Source organism: Canis aureus, chromosome X, assembly GCF_053574225.1.
Source record: "Canis aureus isolate CA01 chromosome X, VMU_Caureus_v.1.0, whole genome shotgun sequence".
NCBI classification, from domain to species: domain Eukaryota; kingdom Metazoa; phylum Chordata; class Mammalia; order Carnivora; family Canidae; genus Canis; species Canis aureus.
In genome coordinates, this window is record NC_135649.1 from 6,791,944 (window position 1) to 6,817,268 (window position 25,325).

Below are 25,325 nucleotides of genomic sequence, written 5' to 3' on the forward strand. Positions count from 1 at the left end.
AAATCAAAATAGACCATGGGGAAATACGGGAAGATGGTTTCAAGGCATATCGAGTGTGTGTGAAAGCACAAAGCCCTCTGGAGGGGAAGGTGAAACAGAGATCACAAAGCCCCATTATTCACATGCATACATGGACAAATGTGTGCACACGCACATGCCCCTTCTAGCACACTGTGATGGACAATATCAAGAGAGAACGCTTAGGCTCATTTTTTAATTTGCTTTTGCTAGGAATCCAGTGTGGGATTATATTTCCCAGTTAATTTTGCCCCCTATGCTCATCCCCTGTTATGTACTGGGGATTATTTTAAAACAAATAGCTTGTTGGTTGGTGGGAACGGGCAGAAGAAAGAAAGCACTTACTAAAATAACCCAGCTCTGCAGCCAATTCCCCTGCTCTAGGGGCAACATACACAGCCACATGGTATTGTGAAAAGTGGAATGTGTTTGGCACCTCACAATGTAACCACGTGACTTCTACTGACTCATTTCATGCCTCAATACTCTGAAGTGGGTATTACTGTCCTTGTTTCATAGATGAGAGAATCAAGACAGAGCTTGAAAACGTGGCCAAATCACATAGCGAGAGGTTATGGAGTTGCAATTTGAATGTAGCTCAGCCATTTTGCCCACTACACAAGAGGTCTCAATTTGGGGTACAGGGATACCCTGGAAGGTGCACAGACTGTCCTCAGGAAATCTAAGCAATTGTATAGACAAATGTTTGGATCTATTCATTTGGGGAAAGGAGCTAGAGGTTTCATCATCTTCTCAAAGACAATGAATTGCCATTATTTCATCCCAGTGCTCTATAGAATGTGGAGTAGATGGCAATGCTTCCCCAGACCCATCTTTGATCTGCCTCCCAGCCTGCCCCACCTCCTCCCTCCTCTGGGCTCCCATGGTGCTTGCACTCTCCTGGAACCCTGGTATTTGGTCTTGTTCTGTGGATATTTGTGCACATACTATCGTCACCCCTCTAGAGAGAAGTTTATTGAATACAGGGCACAATATTGTCCAACTCTTATCTCTCCCAAAGCCACACCCTGTGTACTCTGCACATCAGGGGCACCTGACAAGGTCGAACAAGGCGGCTTCAGTGACTGGCTGCTCCTCATCAAAACTGCTCTTACTTCTTCTCTTCATCTTTGGTCATCTAATTCCTCTCACCTAGAGGGGTCACCTCCTCCAGTCCTATCTTTGTTGGCTGGTCAATCTTAGGGCCCTCATCTGATAGAAAGGCCTGTGCCAAAAATACCCTTCCATTTGTACCTTGTTAGCACACAACAGAAGACACGTTTTCTCGTCACCATTTCCTGGTCACCTCAGACACGCTATGGACTCTTGACTCTTTCGAGGGATTCATTCACTTATTCAGCACATGTTTACTGAGCACCTATTCTGTGCCAAGTATTCTGACTATAACTGGCAAAAACCCAGTCGTCTCTTCTAACATTTTCGAGTCCCCCATAAAGGCTGAAACTACATTATGCATGTGGATGTGCTCACTACATAATGAATGAATGAATAACTATCCATGTTACCCTGAGATTGCTTTTGCTCTTCATAATGGCTCAGAACAGGCCAGTTCTATTCCTCCCATCTTTAGAGACATTGATTTTCCTTGAAACTAAGCATGCTTATTCAGAATTATAGGGTTTATTAAGCTTAAAAAGTGGTTTCTAATGAATTTATATAGTTACAAAAATAATCACTTTCATATTTACATTTGAAATCAAGAGTCACATAAATGGCACAAAGAGGCTTCCAATAAACTGAAGTAAGTGCCTCCTTGCCCAGGGAGTGGAGAGGTCAAAGCTTGTAATTCAGTGAGTTACAGCCTTGGGATTTTACATACCTAGAAGGGAGAGGGACAGGGATGATGATAGAGACTTATTTTAGGGAGAACCAATCAGAATAAGAAAAAGCAGCATGGGCTGATCTAAATGAAGTATATTTAGACAGGCAAGGTGTACAGGTAGCAGGGCTTCCATTTGGCATTGCTAAGCTCTTCGCTGTCTATGATGTTACTCAACCAACTGAGGAAATGAGGCCATTCATCTGGGATGTCATTCTGTCAGTGGCCTCTCAGTTTCCAAGATGCCTTTTTTTCCCCTCAAATACTACTAAATGAATAATTAAAGAGGCAATTGAAAATAAATATTAAGAGTTTTCCTAAACCATGTTCTCAAGGCATTTTTATTCCATTTAAATTTTAAAGGTAATTATATTGCCTACTGCCAAGAAAGTTAACACTAATTATTGGAATAAATAATGCTGTACAGATTAATTAGGAATGCAAAGACAAAAATGCCTAATGGCATATTCAAAACAGGAAGCACAACACTGTTATTTCTAGCTCCAAGTACTATATCCTCTTGATTTTTGAAGGCACAATTTTTAAACTCCTATTAGTGAATTCTTTCTTTTTTCCCATGCCACTTTGACTTTAATATCAGTTTGCCATTAAAAAAAAATTTACAGTAATCTTTTCTTACCAGTGATCTAGTTCAATTTTTGCTTGTTTTACTGTATGGCTTTTATGTGTTATATCGTTACACAATTTGGAAAGAAATGTATTTATGTCTACCTGTAGAAATCACATAATAATTTATGTTGCAATTAAAATCCACAAACTAAGTGTAATATTTCATCAGTAATTTCTTCCCAACCCAATATATATTTTACCATCTCAAAGCTTTGATATAGAACACATGGACATTTTGAACAGGGATTTGGACTAACTCTATTTAAGAACTGAACCAGTGCTGAAGCAAATGGAGAGCGTGCCTTTTTTTGGTTTTGTGTGTGTAGAAGGCACTGGCCTTCAAGTTTTCAATCTTCCCAAACCTTACAGGCTAATTTCTGGAAGATTCAATAACACACCACAGTTGTCATTTTTTTCTTTTCCTCCCAGATGGTGAAAAGAACATATTTATGTGATATGGATGCCTTTTCCTTCATAAGTCAAAATACGGAAACTAGAGGTTGTTTTTTCACAATTGGTAATATATTTGCTGGAACATCCCAACAAATGAACTTTTATCTGTATCTCTGAGATGTGGAAAGTGGCCAACTTCCATGTTGCACATGATTATTTTTGGTGCAAGTACTCTCAGATGAAAGTTTCATGTGTGGCCTTTAAGGATTTGCCCATTCTTGAGTGAGGAATGTGCAGCCTAGTAGCAGACTAACACATTTCTATTAAGCCAGCTGGATTGGTTGACTTTGCAGAGTCCTTACAGCATGAATATTCTCTAATTATACAAGCTGTACCATTGCTTTTTAAGATAGTGACCACTTCTTTCCTTTAACTTAATGTCCAGAGTTACGAGTCTGGAGTTCAAGGTTCAGCTCTATAACTTGGCACAGTGAGGCCTTTGATGAGATCTTTTCCCACCTGGCTTCTACGTGGGAAGTGAGGCTTTCCAGCTCCCAAAGTCTGCATGTAGAAGAATTTCCAAATATGGAAGTATGTAGAAATTTCAGAGAGGATTTAAAGCAGTTGATGACAGGAGAGGAGTGGATAAGTAAAATTGAGTAAATTTGATCTTTTCCTGTATTCGAAAAACATCATTTCAATCCTAGTAACCATGGAATGCAAACATGTTGCAAACTCAATTCTGCTCCTTTCTTCTGCTTCCACTTCCAGAAATTCATGACCTTAACTGAAAAGGCAATGACCATGTCCACCAAATAAAGGCAAGGAAGCAGAGCTGAACAGTTTTTAAGGTAACAATTTACCTAAATAGCCAGTCGCAATAACCCTACTCCAACTCCACCAACATCAAAAATGAAATTTCTCCCTAAGATTATATCATGGCCAGGATGAGGATAGTGTTGAGTAGAAAGTTACCGCAACACGCCACCATTGTAAACATGTTCCCTGTGGAGACAGCGTGAATCTAAAGGAACAAAAAATCAGGAAGGATCATAGTAGAGTCCACAGCTATCACTACAAGAGAAATTCAACTGGAAATGCATTCATTTAATTTTCAAAAATTACAACATACAAAACATAATGTAACATTTAATATACTCCATAACTTAGAGAAAATTGTCACTTTCAATTCTATGATTTCTAAGAAAGTATTCAGCATAGTTTCCCATGTTCTCTGAAGTACTATAATCTTCCTGAGTTAAGATATTAATTTTTAAGTGGAGAACCAAAAAGGCCATTTATAGGAAATAAATCCCTCATTGAAGCATAAGAAAATTATCATGACTTTTTGTACAACGCCTTGCATAAGAAGCACCGTGCAAACATCAATCAAATATCATGACATTAAAAGGCTATAATATCATGACAACATGACAGTAAAACAGACAGAAGAAACTTACTTGTTTTATGAAGATTTAGGTGTCAAAGTAAAGAATCTTGGGTAATGGTGTCACCATCCACAGACTGCCCAAGCTAGAAACCTCAGTCATTTCAGACCCTCTCTGCTGGCTTCCTTTCAATGGCCCATCTAATTGATCCCTGAATCTCATCAAATCAACCTGAAAAATCTCAAGAATGGCTGTAATTCAAATTGCCAGCATTTCTGCCTGGAATATTTTAATAGCTTGTTCAGTGTTCTTTCTGCCTTAAACCTCTCCAGCCCTATCATACCCGCTACTCCCTTCTTGCAATCCAGCCAATCCCTGCTCCAGCATGGCTTTTCTAAAGTATCACCTGCCACACTTAGAGCATTAAAAAGCTCCTCAACACCTAGGGCTGACACCAAGACCCCAATCTTCCCAACCAATCTTCCATCTGAACTCCCCAAACACAGTGGATTATTTTGCCTCTCAAGGAATCATCAAGCCCATTTACAGCCTGATGTGGGCTGACATTGTAGGAAATGTTCGTACTGCCACTTCACCAAGAAAACTTCCAATCATGCTTCAAGAGCTAGCACACCAGCTACTACCTTCTTGAAGAGGCTTTCCTGAACACTTCAGACAGTCTTAGCCAGCCATGCTCTCCACTCCCAAAGAATACTCAACAACCATCTATTATATTTCACTGTGATATTTCTGTTTTTGTGTCTACATCCCCTGACTTAAGCTACTTAAGATCAGGCAACATGTCTTCATCATGTCGGCCTTCAAGCTCCTGGCATAGTGCCTGGCACACAATGGGTACTCAATAAAAGTTTGTCAAACAAATGAATAAATGAATAAAACAAACAGAATAAAGAAGATCTGCCTTACAGATATTCTCTTCTAACAGACCTTTCCCACAATGCAAATGACAATATTTTCAGATTTAAAACATCACAATTCATAATATCAGATTCAATGTGAACAGCTCAAAATATTACACTTGGAGTTTTTTTTATGTCTGTCCTTGGGCCAAATGTTGTGTTCAAATATCCAACAAGACCATTTTCTTTGAGATTTATTTTAGGTGGATTGTGGATTCAAACTGAATTCTCTAATGTGGGTCCTCTTTACCCATCAATCTTGCCTGGGAGGATGTTAGATCTCTTCATCTTCCCAAGGATCTGAAGATCACATTTGTTCAAGCAAATAGTGCAGAACTACAGAGAGACAACATGGGTACACTTAGTGGGACCCCACTCTGGGTGAGCCATCCTGGTATGCATCTCTATCGGGTGCCTGGGAGGACATTTCTGGGTCTCCCAGAGGATGCCAGCTTCTCCGGTAAGTTTACCTCAAGACCTGGGTGAATAAGATGCTGACAGGCAAGGGGAGGTCCAATGGCAGGTTTGCTTTAAAGCCAGGGACACATTCTTAACCAGCTTCAAGAGTCATTGTTCACACATGTAGCCTGAGTGAACAGTGACTCCTGAGACTGTATAAGATGGCAGCTACTTTGGCCACCACCAACCTAATTAATGAAAGTACAACACAGATGTAACAATTCTTCTATAGTACCTACTTTAAGCAGTGAGCTATCATGGCACCCCTCTATCACAGGAGCATGGCCCTCGAAACCCCACTAATTTCTACAGCTTTAGTTTAGCTCATTTGATCTAGCTAAGATCTGAATTCCTTTTTCCCATCAATGCACATATTTTAGCTATTTGAAGTTTTACCTTAACCTTGTTTCATCTTTAAAGCCTTAATAAGATAGATCCTTTCTCCTACCCATCCTCCAGAACCTAGATATCTTCCTGGAGGCTAGGTAAAACTTCACGGAGTACCAAGAAAGCCGTCATTCTCCAACCTTCTCCTCCTAGAAGTCCAATGGCTTTCTCTGGCCTCCCAGAGAGACATGTGGACACTGACACATCCAGACGCATACCCACGTGCACAACACCCCTGACACAGCAGCTCTGAAGAGCCAGTGCAGGCTGCCACACACCATCAGTCCTTTCATCCCGTTTAACTCAAAGTCTCAGGCTGTGCAAGAGGATCTGTTCTTCCTGGAATCTCAAAAACCCGTATGACGCCACCCAAGTCAAACACAAACGTCAGTGCCCTGGGAGCTCGGGCACTCCAGCTCTAAGACGGCAAAAGACACATCATTGTCACCTCATGAGTTACTAAGGAAAAAGAACCCTTTCGAATGGTGATGTGATTTGTAGTGCAAAAGGTATTTCTGATCCTGGGTGCAAAGCCTTTTTTTATCCACCTGTGTATAGACCTAGCAGAGCCTCTACTCCAGGGGCCAACTCTACCTCAACTATAGCTATCTCTCCCATCTCTAGGATACTGCCCTCTACCATCAGCAGGGCTGACTTCCCTCTCTTCTCTGCTCAAACATCTTCCTGGTGATGACAGGCAGAGGACACCAAGCATGTTTTGCTGTCTGAAGCTTTGTCAAGATCTAGTCCAGGGCTCGGCACACTACGTGCTCCAAATCAGATCCAGCCCGCTGCCCAGTTGTGTATGGCTCACAGGCTAAGAATGGTTTTTACACCGTAAAATGGTTGAAAGAAACCAAAAGAACATTTCATGACCCATGGGAACACATGGCATTTAAGTTTCAGTATCCAAAGGTAAAATTGTATTGGCATCCAGCCACACCCGTTCATTCAAGTACTGCCCATGGCTGTTCTCACACTACAGTGGCAAAGTGGAGTATGTGCCACAGACTGTATGGCCCACAAAACTGAAAATGTTTAGAAGAAGCTTGCCCACCTAAGCTTTAGTTCATAATTGAGTCAATTGTATTGACAAATTCTTTATTACTTAATGAGAAAAAAACCCATTATACTTACTATTCTAGAAGATTTTTAAAAATCACTTTTCTGCAGTTGTATTGAATCACTTATTCACAGAAATGTTCTCTCACATAGGCACAGTCAAGCTAAAGAGCTCAGAGAACTGGGCTACAAACCTGAAGTGGCTTCTGAGATGGAGGAGCCCACCTTCCTCCTTTGGACTGGCTTGGGTTTTTCACAATGAACACTGCCTGGCCTCCCTCCATTCCTGGCCTGGGAAGTAGAGGAATGACCCTTTCTCAGAGTGGGTTGACTAGCGGCCCCCCAAAACTCATGTCTACCCAGAACCTCAGAATGTGGCTATTTGGAAATCTGGTCTTTGTGCAGATGTAATTAGTTAAGGCTGTAGGTATGAAATCACCTTGGATATCAAGTGGGCCCTAAATCCGATGACTAATGTCCTTACATGAAGAAGTGAGGACACAGAGAGACATACAGAGGAGAAGACGAGTAAAGATGAAGGCAGCAATGGGAGCAAAGCTGCAACAAGCCAAGTGCCGCCTTGAAGGTAGAAGTGGCAAGGACAGATTATCCCGTAGAGCAAGTGGAGGGAATTCAGCCCTGCCAACACCCTTGTGGATCTCCAGCCTCAGTAACCATGAGAGATTACACTTCTGCTGTTTGAAGCCATCCAGTTTATGATACTTTGTTAGGGCATCTATAGAAAAGTAATATATCTTCCATTTCTAGAGTCTTATAAATTTTTCAAAGACCTTTCACAGCTACGTAGCTCACTTATGCTCACAGTGACTTTCTGGACAGGCAGTCCATGGATGACCTGCATTATTGTGTGGACGTCCAGGGAGAATCACCCATGTAGTATCTACAAATAAAAGCCAGGGAACCTGCCCATCCTTTGATAACTACTCTTGCAAATTGATGATCTGTAAGCCGTTTCCATCAGTCTACGTGGGGGGCTCAGACATTTGAGAGAAGTCTTACTCATACCTTCTATAGAGATCATTTACATGCCTGCTTTTTACTGACCTCTCAGTCACGTGTCAGGTTTATCTCCATGGTGGTTTTGTTTCAGCCCCAGAAATCCAGATTTTAGCTATGTTGTCTGAGCACTCTGCTTAAACCATCTTACCAAATAGCCAAAAACTCGGAAACTTCATGAACCAAGAAAAGGTCCTCTAACAAGTTGTGTCATATGTTACTCATTTAGGAATATTGCAAAAACACTACTTCTCACCATATTTGTAAATGAAAAACATATGACTGTAACCTGTAATACCACAAGAAAAATTGCTCTTTTGGTATGCTTGGCCCCAGACTTTTGAAATATGAACCCAGCAAGGGAATTTCAACTTAAGCTGGATTCAGCTTGTTATTCTCTTGCCCCTTATGTGCCAGCAGAGAAGCTACTTTTAGAAAATTAACCCATACATATATAGTAGCACGCTGGACACCAAATGCCATCATGAAAATGACACTGAGGACCTGGCTTCTAGTCCCAGCAGAGTCACTTGCTGGCTGTGTGACTTCAGGCGAGAAACTCTAAGTCTCTATCAGACTACACTTCTGCATCTATGAAAAGGGAATGATGATAACCCTGGATGCTCTTAGAATCGGATCAAAATAAGATGGCTAGGGGGAACGGGAAATAGGGAGACGTTGGTCAAGTGGTACAAAATTCCAGTAATGGAAGATGACTAAGTTCTAGAGATCAACTATCCAGTATGGTGAGCACAGTTAGCAATACTGTATTGTATACTTGAAATTTTCTAAAAGAGTAAAATTGTAAGTGTTCTCACCACATACTCAAAAACCAGCAGATATACAAGGTGATGGATATATTAATTAACCTGATCTAGGGATAATTTCACAATGTTCACATATATCAAAACATCTTGTATACCTTGAACAGACACAATTGTTGTCAATCACTCCTCAATATAGCTAGGGGAAAATAAGATGATGTATGTGAAAGCATTTGTAAATTATCAAGTACAAAAGGTAAAGGTGTTTATTATAGTCACCAACATTATAAACTCCATTGGTAACCAAAGCACAGCACTTCTTAAAAAGATAGTTAATTAAAGATTATTTGTTCTTACATCAATTAAAAAATACTAAAGAGACTTACAACAGCCATAAAGAGTTTATAACTCCTTTCTAAAGCCCTTCGCATTCACTATTTGGGTTGAATCAATATGGTTATCTACTTGTCAATTTTTCTTATTCTTTAACACAGAATGTGAGCAGCCTGTTTTTTATGACTGGCTCAGAATGTACTAAGCTAATCGATATATCCAGTGATAACAGGATGATTTGGAACACACGTAAGAAAAGCTTATCATTTTACTGCATACTGAATCTGTCAAAATATTTTCCGAGAAGTAATGTGAAAATAGAAGTTCTTCATCTTTCATGATGTGAGTGGGTGGAGACAAAAGGATTAGGAGGCTATTTCCTGAGTTCACAGCTTGGTGTTTTCCAGTGAATTATAGCAGATAGCTGTTTATCTTTTTTATTTTTTTATTTTTTTTTAAATTTTTATTTATTTATGATAGTCACACAGAGAGAGAAAGAGAGAGAGGCAGAGACACAGGCAGAAGGAGAAGCAGGCTCCATGCACCGGGAGCCCGACGTGGGATTCGATCCCGGGTCTCCAGGATCGCGCCCTGGGCTAAAGGCAGGCACCAAACCGCTGCGCCACCCAGGGATCCCTGTTTATCTTTTTTAAAAATGAGTTGAATCTGGGCTGAGCTAGTATCCAACCCTAAAGGAAGATCCAATTCTAGTTTTCCCCTACTTACCTAGTCTTAAAACTTCCCCAGCTGTTCTGAAGAATGGTTGATTAAGAGGCTGGTGCAGGCAGGGTTCACATCCCTCTACGCTGTCCCCAGACTCTCAGTGGGGTGTGGGCGACCAGGGAAAACTGAAGTTACCTCCCAAGCAAGGCAGGTTTGGGCCCATTGCAAAGGAGAAGCATGCCCTCAGAGATGGACAGCTGGAAGAAACCTCACTGGAGACCCAGCGTAAACTCCTCATGTAACAGGAGGCAAAATTGCTCTCTCAAGACTTCACAGAGCAAGTCAAGGCCAGACGTGGAATCCACAGCTCAGTAGAACATCATCCAAGCCCTACTTGCTAGTACACCATGTGTTCCATCACATAAGATTGACTTTCAGCTAGCTTCTAAAGATTCACTGAAATTATTAATAAACAGTGATGTTTAAAGACATGTCATTATTAAGGATGACTTAAATTTGCGTGGTATAGGAATTAAAGGTTTTCTTTTTTTCTCATGGAATAAGAACAAGTCAATCTTTTGGCTTTTTTCCAAATAAAAGAATGTTAGAAGTGACAAGGGATTCAAAAGCACAGCACAGCAAAAAATAGCAGACGTTCCAGGATGCCGAGGGCTACAATCACTTACATCCAGCCTCAGAAAAGAAAACACAGATGCTAAAGAACAGGACTCGAGGAAATGAGGAGGGAAAAAAAAAACACTCAAAAACAAAACCAGGGATCTGCAAGATCTTTACTAAAGCCAAAAGTTGAGCCCTACTCCTCAGTCTGCCTCGTTCTGATGAGCAAATGGAAAGAAGACAATGCACATTGGGGGGCAGCATGGAAGGAGAGTGTGGTCCAGAACAACCACTTCAGCACTACTGTAGAAAGAGCCTTGGGAAAGCACTGTCAGGAAAAGCTGACAGTCTTGCTTTGTCTCCAAAGCAAGAAAAGAGGGAAGAGGGAACACCGGAGCTCAGAAGTTACTGCTTGAAGCTGGTGAGAGCAACAGGCTCGAGCGAGGTCCTCGGTCAGAGCACATGAAGCCATTGCAAAAGTGAAGTTTCAAGTTCACCATCACCATCCAGTTGCCACATCGCACTTTGGTGCCATAACCCCACAGCTGCAGACAAACTGGCCCATCCTCAGAATGTATCTTGCAGGTTCTGACCTCCCTTCTTTGTACTTGCCAATCTCCCCCCGTCACTGAATTGTACAAGTATGAACTTCCCTCCTGATCCTTCTTCACCTACTGTAATCCCACCCAGTATTCAAGGTCAGGTTAAAAAAAAAAAACGTTTTTAAAGATTTTATTTATTTATTCATGAGAGACACAGAGAGAGGCAGAGACCCAGGCAGAAGGAGAAGCAGGCTCCCTGTGGGGAGCCTGATGTGGGACTCAATCCCGGTCCCCAGGATCATGACCTGAGCCAAAGGCATTCGCTCAACCACTGAGCCACCCAGGCATCCTAGGTTCAAAATTTATCTTGCATCCTATCTCTGTAAAACCTTCTGGAGTTGCTCCTATGCATCAATGTCTGGTGAAACAGCCCTAAGACTATGAGGATGGTCTTGGCTACCCTTCCCCAAGACGCCCTTCCTGATCACTCGGCACCTCTCTCCTCTCAGTCACAAACAATGCAAGGCTCTGGCTGGGTTCTATCTGTCTTACTGGCTATCCTTTCCAGATGCTTAGTTGGGGCCACTTCAGTCAGCTTAGGGAGACACTAAAATTCTGGGGGAATGAAGAGGCGTGGTAAGGAAAATGAATTTTAGCACCCATGGCACCATGTGGTTGGAAGAGTTAGTCAAAAAGCCTCAATAAAAAGCAAGCACTAGGTGATGGGCTGGCAGAGGATCTACAAAGCTTTCTGGATCTTACACTTCCATGGAATAAGTGCTAAGATCAAGGCCTCTGCTGGTACCCTGAATGTGTGAAGACTTTCAGAGGTATCTTCATTCATTCCCGATGAGGTGAGAATAAAACCTATTATTACCCTGGACTGGAGACTATTTTGTTTCCATAAGAATGGGCCAAAAATAAACTCGTGATGTATATCAAGTGAAATCTGTTTGGCCCGGTTGCACCCAGTAGCTGATGGCCTTCCATCCTTTGAAGGAGCTGCCTCTGTGGTTTCTATGGGGCTGCTGGGGCACATCCAGCACATGAATGCTAAGCTCCCAGTGTTCTCTGCAGTTCTCCCACAAGGGACTTGAGCTTCCTATCTACCTCATAATAAATAAAGCTAATTATACACAGTGTTCACTGCATAGGATGCAAAACCAATAGAGCACAGTCACAAATGCAAGCAATAACTTTTCAGCTGGTCAACAAAGCCAGCCACTAAAATAAGCTAAAGGCAGTTCCTATCATTTGTATCAGTTCCATTAAACTCTTCTAAGAGATTCCTAATTTTGAGGCAATTGCGGCCTCAGACAGCCTTAGGTCACAGGCAAGAGCAGCTTGTGAGGCAAATGATACTTTATGGTGATGGCACTCCACCCATTAGTATTGTACTTATGAAAGCTTATTGACCTAAGATGGAAATACTTAATATCCATCATCGATCCTTTAATTTACATGTGATTATTTACCCCCCCAAACAATCCTACCAATGAACTGTGCCAAAATGCAAAGCTAGCCACACCAAAAGATTTTTATCCTAATGAGAAACATAAGTAAAACATCTGTAATAAAATCAAGTATAAAGCTACATTTATTAACAAATTCATTTCCTAATAAAATACCATCTGCAAGCTACCCTCAGTTTCCACTTGATATAAATAGGTCTTTTACTGTTTTCAGACGCAGTTCCCAGAAAATTCTTCTAAGCTCAACTGCAAAACACATCAGTCTTTGCGGTGGGGGGGGGGTGGGGGGAGGTTGCCTGGTATGTTAGTAAATTCTGCAAAACTAAGTTTTAAACAAATTATTTTGTTCCAAAAGCATGCTTCCATTGAAAAGCGGACCTTTTGCAATAAAGTCGGTTAGACTTCTAGAATCCTTAGCATGGATACAGAAATTCTAAGAAGCAAGGAAATGTTTCAAGGATGGGCCATAAATAAAATTTCCCCACTCTACACATGAGCATAGACACATAAGCAAACATGGGCACACGCACATGCTCATTCCACTTCAGTCTCTCAACTCACAAGTATATTCATATCTGCTTATTTGTACATCGTAGAATACTGTCTGTGTTCTGGTCATTCAACTTCCCACAGCTCCCAAATGTACTTCATGAACATACAAGTTGGCGTCTCTCACTAGAGCCAGGGACAAAGTGGGGAATACTCACAGAGCCCCCTGACTGCTCTCCTGACAAGCCCTTTTAGCAATAACCAAGGAATAATGCTACCACTCATCAGTGATGGCTAATTTGACTGGGGACCCAGAACCCAATGCCTGGACCTCTCGGCGCCAGGGACTGGGGCTGAATTCTCATGCTAAGTGCTTTTGAAAAGTGCATCAAGATTTAATAGGGTGAATTTCCAGACTTGGTCAGAGTTTTAGCCACATAAACTCCATTAGGTGCAATGCTCCATAATGCTCCACCCTGTCTATATTTATGCTCATGTTTTAACCTACACCCTTGTAAGTTCTCAGGCCGGCTGTCAGACTTCTCATTTCCTTGCATCCTATTCTTGGCTTCCACATTTCCCTTGAAGCCAATATGTTCCCCTGACTTGAGGGCCCTAAGCTTCTGACCATCCCTCTTTCAAATCCTTCCTTGAGACCTATATTTTAAAATAAGTACTCTCTCCACTGATCTCTCATCATGACATTATTACATCTGACCCATTTTCCATACGAGGCTCTACCAAAGTCTATTTGTACCATCACCAAAGGTTGTGTGCACATAGGTGGCTTTTTGGATGTTCATCTCCAGAGTTGAAGACAGCTCAGACTCTCTTTGGAAATGTAGCTCTCATTGGTGTGCCAGAGCATTGAGTTTAAAAAAAAATTAAAAAAAAAGGAAAGGAGAAAGAAAGAAGAAAGAAAGAAGAAAGAAAGAAAGAAAGAAAGAAAGAAAGAAAGAAAGAAAGAAAGAAAGAAGGAAGGAAGGAAGGAAGGAAGGAAGGAAGGAAGGAAGGAAGGAAGGAAGAAAGAAAGAAAGAAAGAAAGAAAGAAAGAAAGAAAGAAAGAAAGGCAAAAAAAAAGAAAAAGTATGAAGTCGTTTCTGAATCTGTGTCAGCCATGTTGTGAATATCTAAGAGAGAGATTACAATGGAGTGAATCTCACTGGGACTGTGACCTGTCCCTTGGCTAATGAGGCCCAGACGCAGGTTGACAGACCTTTTAATGGGCCAGTGCCATTCCCAGACTGGCCCCAAGCGATGGCATTGCTGTGGCAGGAGGGAATGACACCAGATACCAGGGCAAGAGAAGGGACAAGAATGATACATGCCAGCCTCTCATTATACTCCTCTCCCAAGACAGGCTTCTTGTTGGATTTTAAGGATTTCAATCCCATATGAAGTCATCCAGTGGAAATGAGGATGAAGACTTCGAAACGACTGTGCAGGAGCAGAGCAGAGTAAGACACAGGCAGACAGGGCACAACTAAAGAGATTTAACTGATGATGGATTTTCAAGCATTCATTTCCCTTTGTTCGGGTAGTTGATTAACACCATGGCTTAGAAAATGTACTCAAGTAACCATTTTTTAATTTCATTCATTTAACAAATATTTATTAAGTATCTACTGGGTGCCAGGCATTTGCCGGTGCTCGGGATACAAAGAAGGAGACATTCCTTGCTCTCCAGGAGCTCACAGTCTAGTAGAGGAGACAGACACATAAATCAGTGGTAAGGCACTAGAGGAGCCCAGAGGAAGCAGGGGAGCTTTCACAGAGAAAGGAACAAACTAGCAGACTTGAAGGAGGAACAGGGCTTCACCAGAAGACAAAGGGGAGGGGAGGGAAAGACGTTCTAGGCTAAGAGAACGGCAGGCACAAAAGCAAGGAAGCATGATATCGCGTGACATGACGGGGAACCACAGGTAGCCACTCGACATGGCTGAGACTTCGTCTGCAGGTGAAGAAATGGTGAAATGGGAAGTCAGAGAAGGAGCATGGAATCAGAGTGAAGAGCTTTGTATGCAGGACTAAGAAACTTGGACCTTGTCCAGGAAGCGATGCGAAGGCACTGGAAGAATCCAAAGCAGGGAGTGACATGGTTGGATCTGCCCATGATGTCAGCCTGAATGGAGGATGGTTTGGAAGAGAGGTGAGACTAGAGGGAGAGCAGAGAGGAGGGGCCGTCACAGGGGCCCACGGGCACTCCGAAGGCAGGGAGGGTAAAGAGGGGACAGGCTGGAGAGATCTTTGGGAGGAAGCTTGACAAGACTTGATGAATAATGATACAAGAAGCAAGACGGCCTCAGAAATGAAAAGATATGAAAAACATGCATTCCGAATATATGACCCACAGCCCCATTCCTCCCTCCCTCGGTGTTCCCGTCATCCTCTGAAGTCCCCGCATCTGCTGAGTGCGAACGAGGGTGCGAGAGCCAGAGCGGCGCATACAGTCAGATTTCTCTAATTCAGACACCACTAACTTGGAATCTGCAACAATTCACACCGACTGTCTGTGCCTCCCATTGAGTAAGAATTTCAACCTACTTTCTTCCTCTGTGTCTTTTCAAGCCTTTAGGCACCAGTAACAGGAATCCAATCTAAAAGCAGTGGCTTCTTCCAATCAAGCGCTGGAGGTGCAGTAGGGCAGCCGCTTACGTGGTGGTATCTGGGGGGCACCCAATATATGACCCCCACCCAGGAGCCACAAGGCCTGGGATCCAATCATTAGCGATTCACTCCTTTGGGAGAGGCTGTGGTCCCTCCGACTTCTCTTTTATAAGGCAATGATTCCTGAGATGGGTGGGACATTTAGTCACTCTAAACCCAGTGGGATGGTAGTTGAGTATAATGCCTTTGGCTTTGACAGAAGGGATCAAGGTAGTATAAGAGGGCTATGAAGGTACTTGTGCAAGACGGTTGGTGCAGAAGGCAAGATTGAGGGATACGGAAGACAACGTTAGGATCTTGCCAAGGAATGGCCCCAGTAAGCATTCAAGAAACTAAGATTCTTAAAGAATGCCTTCCACTTCCGATGCCAGCAAACCACATGTTTATATTCTTGTACCTTAAGGAGCTTCTGTGCTTTGTGCTTATGAGATGCTATCTGCTAGTGAAGGCCTACGGTGACTCCCAATCTTTGCGTGGACCTCACACTGCTTATGACCAGTTATAATCTCCAGTGTTATTAGTTCGTACATATCACTACAAGTGCACTCTCTGAGACTATTTTCTAAGTGCAACTTCTCATTCACTCAGACTGACCTTGTCTGTTGCCATTCCACATTATGGAGATTTGACTGTATTTGCAGAATGGTAATCAGCCAAGTCAGAAGTGACAGAAGATCGAGACTGAGACTCTGATCTTGAAGAGTCTCCTCTATGGCTCAAGAAGGTAAATAAGAGCTGCTGGTGAATACTTGATTATAGAGGTTAGAGCAGTCAACCAAGGAAAAAAATGAAACAAAACAAAACTTTAAAAATTACTTACTTCACTTGTTTGGAGAATCGTGAACTTGGGCAGTTTAGGCTTTGAACTGGCTGCACTGGGTTTTCCATCCAAGAGGGATCCAAATGACAGATTCCCAAAGCTGTTCTCGAATTCAATTGAGGGCTTCAGTGTCGGAGGGACGTCTGATGCCTGGTCCTGGCCATCCATGGGTCTGACATATGCAGTTGGCTTTTGCTGCCCCATGTTTGTTTTGCAGTAAAGCCCTGGTGGAAAGTTCTGAACTGAAAGGCCACTGCTGGGAGCTAACAAAGAGGAGGCAACTAGGGGAGACCCAGGAGCTTGCACTGTGAATTCAGATTCTTCTGGTGAGACGGATTGAAAGATTTCTTTGAACGGATCCCCTGCACTGGATTTGAGACTACCATCTTCCTTTGCAGATGCATTTGACTCTTCAACTACTCCAACCTGGGACTGTTCAGCTGGGTAAACAAAGAAGTCTTCCAGTCGGGCTTGGGGCTGGTCCTGTGTAGATGGCTGCAACTTGTTTGGCTGACCACTGGCCTGGCTGGCTGGGACAGTGCTAGCACTCTGACTATCTCGGGGCCACTCGGCTTTTGGTTTCCTGTTGCTGTGTATTAGAGTGGAATTCAGTATCACGACGGAAGGTGGAGGCATTGGTGCCGAGGGGTGAGTGCTATCCTGGTGAGATGGGAGCATTCGGTTCTTTTGTTCTGGGAAAAAGCTTGGTTCATTTTTGTTGATGGGAGTCTGGGGCACCGAATTCTTTGGGATTCCCACTAGATGATTCTGATTAGAATGGTTAGTTAGCAAATCCTTCATTTCATCATAGTTTCCCAGCGTGTTCTGGACTCGGTTGGCAAGTGCATCCCCTTTGTTTGTCTAAAATAACAAAAAGATGGGGGTGGGAGGAGAGAGAATGAATAGGTTTGTGTTTCCTAATGTTAATGTTTCAAACAGATGCCCTAAGTAGACTAGCATATAGGGTTCTTTAAAATTCTCATGCTGCCATATAATTTCATACTTTTCATGTGCTATGTAAGAAAAAAAATCAATAACACTATTGAAAGAGCCTCTTGGAATGAGTTGTGTGATTAACGTCTGTATACTCCCTGGCCTGTCCTTAAACATGCTCATTGGGAGAAAGTTTTAAATTACGTCGCTTATGAATTTTATTAGCAAAGTAACTTACTTTAGGTCAGATGAACTGAATGGTTATATTCCATATTGTGATGAACAACTTCAGCTTAGTGATCTGGAATTGTAATGGAACGTTTGACTTACATTTGTTCTTGACACGTCAGCCCTTTGCGCCACATTATACCATGAAAAAGGCTTAGCCCATTGGATAAGGAAGTCAGTGAAACTGTGCAGTCGTGAATGCATTGGTTTAGAAAAGCTCAACATCTAATTGAGCTAACATGACTAAAGCGAATCTAATTCCTTTTCATCAAAGGACTGTATAAATTACTGGTGTCAGCCCACATATTCTGGGGACAACTGTGTATATATTGATGATTCATGTTTGTTTACTTTGAAATAGTGCAATTGTTCATCAACACTGACTCAAGCTCTCCTGTGTCTTTTCAATGATCTAGAAAAAATTTGTTCAAGAACTCAAACTGTTGCCTACGTAAATCAAAACAAAGTCAGATTTCCAAAGTGATGTTGGCAACTAAATCATTCTATGGACAATCAACAGACCGGTTATATCATCCCCTGTAGGAAATACTAATCTTGTTAAAATGGCTGTGGTTGTTTTTCAAATCATTAAGTTGCCGCATGGGTTTTTGTAATACAGAAAGCACGGCTTTCATAACTAGAAAATGGTAGACGGCTATATGCTTGGAAACGGCATATAGATTTTGAAGAAAGCTCAGCTGTTCATCTTTGAAAGTGACTTCTTACTATTCCCTTTACAAGACAGAGGTGTTCTCAAAACAAGCTGTTGTATTTGGAAGGGCAAAGGACTTCTTTGTACCCAGGCTGCACTACCCTGGTACGAGCCATTGCAATGAAACAAGGCTACAGGCATCCATGGAGCCATGTGGCAGCAGAACCACTGGATGGGGAAGACACCCCCACCCTATGTAGCCTCTCGGTCCCAAGAGCCCATGGGCATGCTCTCCATGCATGGGAAGGGGTGACAACCTCCCCACTGGTACAGCCTCCACTGCAGATGTTTAACATCTCAGATTTCTCACATGCCCTTAACTCAGCCCAAGCTCCTGGCAATACACAGGGAGTGTGCCTACCCAAGTCTGGGATCTCAGTCTACACCTAGGCTGTCTGGCTGTGTGCTGTTCTCTGTATGTGATGATGGAAGTGTGCAGATGAATGGAGGGTGAAGTGCTGGAAATGGATGAAATCACCCAGAGAAAGAAAATACAGAATGAGAAGATCAGGCTCAGGAGGCCACCTTGGGATGTATCAACCTTTTTTAAGCGATCGAGAGAAGAAGAGGAGTCTGCAAAGGATACCAAGAAGGAGCAACCAGAGAAGTAATCAAACTGGTGACCTTGGCCTCGTTGTTAACATGATCTCCGTGTACTGTATGCGGTATCCAAATCATAGCATGTGTGAAATCATATAAGACATTTCCAAAGAAATGAGGGCAGTGAGGGAAATAGGATTCCAGAGATTAAGGAAAAGTATGCTCAATAACTGCTAAAAGGGTCCTGTTGGGGATGGGGAATTTCGGAAATCCAATAAATGTCCGTTTCACCTTTCTTATCCACAAGAACATCTGATATTGCATCACATGCAACCTTGGTGCTAAAGCAGTGATTAAACAATTAACATTCCATATAATCCTCGGCTGGATAATCGCTCACTCCATTTTCAGAAGTACATCTGAAAGGCCTATTTAATAGAGACGGGTAGAAATCACTTACATTCCCTGAAAATCCCTAGGTTTGTCCATTTTAATGGCACAAATTACTCTTCAGCTAAGGCCAGAATAAACTCTGGATATGGTGGTTTCCTTCCATGGTGGCTTGTGACTAAACATTTGGGCAGCAGCCAAAACCCAGTCTCCCCCCATTCAGTCCCTTCATTCAAAATGAAGAGATTTCATCGTGCTGAGCGCCCAGTAAGAATTTGATGCAAGCTTTAGATACTTGCAAACTTGTTCTGGCCCCTCAAACAGTTAACCTCTTAGGTCAGATGATGGCCTAATGAACACTAGTACTTGACTATTTTCAAGAATCTGACCCAGCAAGGTGGGGGAGACAACACCATTTCATTTTCCATGTAAAATGCCTTTGTTTTACACTGCCTCATTTCATGAATTTGGATGTGCTTCCTTCCCTCAAAGATTATTCTGTAAGATAAGCATTTTTCCCTTTTTGCCTTAGCTACCAGGAAGCTCAAAGTTCAACTGGCTGAACTTTCATTGGAAGTTTCCTGGACATTCATTAAAAGTTGTCTGAACTTCCATTGAAACGGAGTTTAAAAAAAAGCAGGGGGGAGAGAAAAAAAAAAGAAACTGAGTTCTACAGAATCAGAACTGTGCCTCGAGATGTCAAAGAGACCAGCACAAAGTAACTCACTCTCTCCAGGCCAACGTGGTCAAGACTCAAGAACCTTAAGACTCATTTGCTTGCAAGCAAGCTAGTCACATTTCTGTTCCTGTTCAGTAGTAAATAAAAGGGACATGTTCATCTTTTCTTCAATGGAGAGAACCTTGATTAGGTTTTAATGTCTCTTAATTTACCTCTACTGTTATAATGCTCTGGGTTTCCAATACATGCAAAGATTTTTTTCCCATCTCCAGGTTTTAAAATATGCTTGAAATTAGGAGAACTGGCCAATGTCTAAAACTACAGCTACATAAATAAAATCAGAGGAAAATTAAAAGTTCTCTGACTAGGTCTAGAAAATCAACCTCCCACCATTGAAGGTATACTACAGTAATGATTTATTTTCCTGCACAGAAGTATGAGCTCTTAAAGGTCAGAGGCCACCCTTTGTTCACCTTTATATCCTCAAGACTTATTAGCACCATGTCAGGTGTATATCAAGCACTCAAAAAAACTGTTACTAACACGAACAGAATCAAATTATAATTCATACCCTACCTATATCAAAATAAAGGCTTTGAAACAGCTTGGAGTAAAAGGTACGTAAATAGAAAAACAAAAGTCAGTCTGATTCCATTACTGTGACTGAACATCAAATTGCACTTTGAGCTCCCTGGTAGCGAAGACAAAAAGGAAAAGCTTAGAGCTTACAGAATTCTCTTTGTCTGATGGAAGGAAGCATAGCTTAATTTATTAAATAAGACAAATGATTTCCAGATACTAAAATGTAAAAAGGAATTCTTATTGGTTCAGTTACAAGAACCTTTAAACATGGGGCACCTGAGTGGCTCCGCCGGTTAGGCATCTGACTCTTGGTTTTGGCTCAGGTCATGATCTCCTGGATCATGAGCTGGAGCCCTATGTTGGGCTCTGAGCTCAGCATGGAGTCTGACTGAGATCATCTCCCACTCCTTCTCCCTTTACTCTTCCCCTGCACATGCACACACACGTGTGCGCTCTCTAATAAATAAATCTTTTTTAAAAAGAAACTTAACAATAAAACATTTTTTTTCAGCACCAATTCTACAGAAGATGCAATGATGTTCTTCATGTGGCTTTTTCTTATGATGATTAAAGGAAGAGCATTGCATTCACGTCTAATTCAGTGAAGGCACATCTACATGTGGAGTTAGGGGCTAGGCTAAGAGCTCCAGGTGTGGGGTTTTCCTGTGCACAAATGACACAGGGGCCGAATTGGGAGAACCTGGAGGAATGAAGGGACGTCAACTCCCTTATACTAGCTTCCTCACAGAGCAATGGCCTCAGAGGGACTTGTGAGCGGAACTGCATGGCAGGCAGTTCAAGGTTGAGTTCACTGGCGACACTTTGAGTTGCTGATTGAAGGAAGATCCATATGCTTTGCATAATAGACGTGCCGTGGCTACAAGTAGAAATTACCATAGTCATGCTTAAGACACATACTGGTAAAGTCAACAATCACCAGGCAGGGTAAGGCACAGAGGACACACAGACAGATAGCCTCAAAAAGTCCACCATTTAACAATCTCCAAATAATTAACAGTACAGTCTAGGTCGCCTGGGTCGCCTCCCTGTCTTTCCACCACTGGAGCTGGGTAACTGTCAAGCAGTTTTTAAATTTCTCAAGATGTACACATGAGAGCCACCGGATAGAAAACCTACACAATGGACTCTCATTATACACAACAGCAACTTCTGATTTACACTGAATGTTCTTTTTCACCCTCCAGAGTCTCAGTGATCCTATTAAGGAGCAAGGTATTCTTGGCAGTCTTGATCAGACATTATAAACATGGCAAAAATGAAATTTAGCCATTTCGATCAATTACAGGCTTCTTTCAATTGGCCAATTCTTTACTTCCCGTTCTAGATAATTGGTTGATTCTCAAAGGTAACCTCAGCAGCTCTTACTTTCTAAGTAATCACAATTTCTCCATCATCAAGGAAATGCATTTTCCAAGTATTTTCAGGCATAAATTACATGTCTGGTTTGTGGCTAATGACTAACAGCACTCCTTCATTTAAGCTTTTTTCCTCTCGCTGCTCCAAGAAACGCAAAGTTGCCTCAGTTTGCTTCTAATGCTATCTACAAATCAGTAGTAGAAGTTCATTTACAAGACTAATGCGCTAGGAGGCGACTGTACCATCATATTTCTTTTTGATAAAAAGAAGCAAAATAATTTAAGTTTTGAGGCTCATTTTTTTCCCTTTATTTCATTGTGGCTAATGTGTGTGATTTAGTCATTCCTTTTTTTTCTAATTGTAATATTTTTTCAGTTAATCTCTTAAGCCGTAAGTTGCTATTTCTTTCTTTAATTATAATAACGATAATATCTCAAACTTGTACGGCACTTCCCAGATTTCAAAGCAAGGTCTCCCAACTCGTTTGATTTGATCCTTACAACCATCATGTGAGTCAGCAGAGCAGCTCTGATCTCATTCTGGCTTCTACCTTCCCAACCCCAATGACCTTGGGTAAGCCACTTAATCTCTATGTGCCTCGCTTTCCTCGTTCTCGTAGAGTGCAAAGAGTTATAAAATGTTAGTTGCTGTTGTTGCTTTATTATTACTATTATCAGGGATTATTTCATATCAGGTATTATTATTCAATTCACAGAGGAGGAAACTATAGGTCAGAGGAATGAAGTTTCTTCATCAAAGTCCCATAGGAGGTAGGTAATAAGCTTATCAGGTCTTCTGACCTCCAGTGGGAGGATAAACAGCTTCCTGTGACAGGTACTGAACCACACAGAACTTGGTCAAGATTCACCACTGGCATGGATATGAAGCTGTAGAGAAGCTACCTCACCTCTCTGAGCCTCAAATTCCTCGTGGGCAACATGAGGAAAACGAGTACTCCAGGTGTCATAAGGACTAACCAGGCACATATAAAGCCCTAGCATGTGCCTGGTGTACAGCAGGCACTGGATACATGCCAGTTCCTCATCTCGCCCAGTCTTCCCACACTAGCCTACACACGTCATATAGCTTCATGTTTTCCAAGTGCTTTTGAAGACATCCTTCTCAACACCATAGCACAAAGTCGGATTTGAGTTATAAGTGACAGAAGCAGCTGCCCAGAGAAGTTACCCATCACCAACCAAATATAAGGGTGGTCAACATTCTTTCCATTCTGTGAATGGTAGGGGTGAAGCAATGAAAGGAAAGAAATCAGCCAGGATGATGAGAGATCACGGTTTCTTCTAATTGCTGAGAAAGGGCAGGGGGTTTTAGGGACCAATGCTCATTGGCTACTTCATGAACTACCAACACTACTGGACAACTGATCAGACCACATTTTAGGCTTTAGGGTGGCAAGAAGTTTCCTGAAAGTCCTGATCCGCCACCAGAAGTTGTGATTTTTAATTTGATAAGCATTCCCACCACAACCCTAAGGAAGGGTTGGGATATGTCTTTGTCTCTACCAACAGACCATGGGCCAGCTCTAAAACTCTCCCTGCCACTGGTATGTCCAGATACTCCAAGGGTGTCCACATCAGTCCAGGTCTAGGGAGCTGATGGAGGTGCACAGCAGTTCTAGTATCATAATATGGGAAGGGAGTAGGAAAAGCATACTCTCCTGAACACAGGAGAATCCTGAACACAGACACAGCAAAGATGGCAGCTGGTCATCAAAGCAATGGTGAAAGAAAGAGAATCACTAGGTCATCAACTGTTAGCTTAATTTCTCTCCTATACAGTCTTGACTAAAGAACAACAGCTCTTCCCCATCAGGAAACATAATGGTGACAGGCTACTAATCACACAATAGGCCTGGCCCTGAGCTAGACAAATGTTCCCACCTAGCGCCTCTCGTTGATATACCCTTGTCATAGTGAGACAGATGACTTTTGAAAACTTCTGGAAATGGTGATTTCAGGTTTTTTAACTGCTTACTCAGAAATACACTGCTTACATCTAAAAATAAATACATGTCTATATTACAGGCTTGTTAACAAGGGATGGCCCTTACCTTAGAGGTACAAGGCCATTAATTCAACATGACTTAAAGTTATGAAGGGGTATAAACCAAGGGTTCTACACCTCATAATGGAAATAGCATTGGGAATGGAGTAGGTTTTGAATTTTAAGAATGACTCTTTGAGTAAAGCTCATTTTTCTAACTTATCCAAAGATGAGGTGTAAAACTCATCTGGTTATTCCTCTTCCTCAAGAAGGGAGAAGGCATCTACCATCTTTTAACCTCTCTTCCATTTTCTGGAAAAAAATGGAGGCCACAACATCTTCCCATGGCTGATCACTCTTCACATGTTCTTGATTTTGTGCTTGCTCTGGGAGCCTACCTCATTCATCATCACCTCTTCCTCCTGTCCCTTCACCCTCTCCCTCTTGACTGACATTGGGGCCTTCCCATCAATCTCTAAACGTGTTCACATTTCTTCTACTCCCAGACCCCAGGCAGTTTGGCTCCCCACAATGAGTGCCACCATCAACAAATAAAACAACTCTCCCTAAAGTCACTGATCCACCTCCCTTAACTACCAAATCCAACAGGCATTTTGTAGTCCTGACCTTTCCTTACCTCTGGGACACAAATAACAAATCACTCCTCCAGCCAACCCTGTATCCCCTTGATTTCTATTAAAGGATTCTCTCCTAGTTCTCTTCCTACCTCTGTGATCAATCACTCCTTTTTAGGTTCCTGGACTTTACTTTGCCATCTCTTTCACTGCTTAAACATTGCTGCTCCCCAAGATAATCTTTGTCCTTCTTGCTCAATAATCTGACAGCTTCCACTGCCACCTACCTGCTAACACCTAACTTGCTCTCTTGAGCACTCTCAATAGCTCTAGATCCCTACATCCATATCTGCCTTCAGTCCCACTGGTATCTCAAACCAAGCGTGCTCAAAACAGAATTCTTTTTTTTTTTTCTCTGCAAGCACCAACCCTGTTTCCTCCTGAACAACCTGTTGATGAGACTGCCATCTACTCAAGTCAAAAATATGTGAATCTTTCACTCTTGTCCTGCCTTCTCTGCATCCAGTCAGATCCCCAGTCTTGTCATGTCAACTTCCTTGCTCTGCCTGAAATCCTCCCTGCCATGAACGCCCTTTAGCTAACTACAAATCTTCTCTATCTGCCTTTTTGTTTGCCTTACCTCCAACCAACTCAACACATTTTCAACATCGTCTTGAAAATTCTCTGTCTGCTCTGGCCATTCCCTTACTTGAAAGCTTATAGTGACTTCTCTTCAGGTACAGAATTGTGTCCAAACTCCTCGGCACAAGGTGCCAAGTCTCTGCTAACCTCTCTCCCACCTATCTCTGTAGCAGCTACCATG

The 25,325-nt window shown here is 42.2% G+C and overlaps 1 protein-coding gene across 6 annotated transcripts in view; it reads right to left on the reverse strand.

The window, feature by feature from the left end:
- The window catches only part of AFF2 (ALF transcription elongation factor 2), a 471,048-nt gene that overhangs the window by 292,599 nt on the left and 153,124 nt on the right, over nt 1-25,325 (reverse strand). For 4 of the 6 annotated variants that reach the window (XM_077888755.1, XM_077888753.1, XM_077888754.1 and 1 more), the window contains exon 3: nt 16,483-17,343. The exons of the other annotated variants lie outside the window; for them this stretch is intronic. In XM_077888755.1, coding sequence (XP_077744881.1) covers nt 16,483-17,343 — 861 coding nt within the window. The remainder of the gene's footprint in view (nt 1-16,482; nt 17,344-25,325) is intronic. 6 annotated transcript variants of the gene reach the window in all.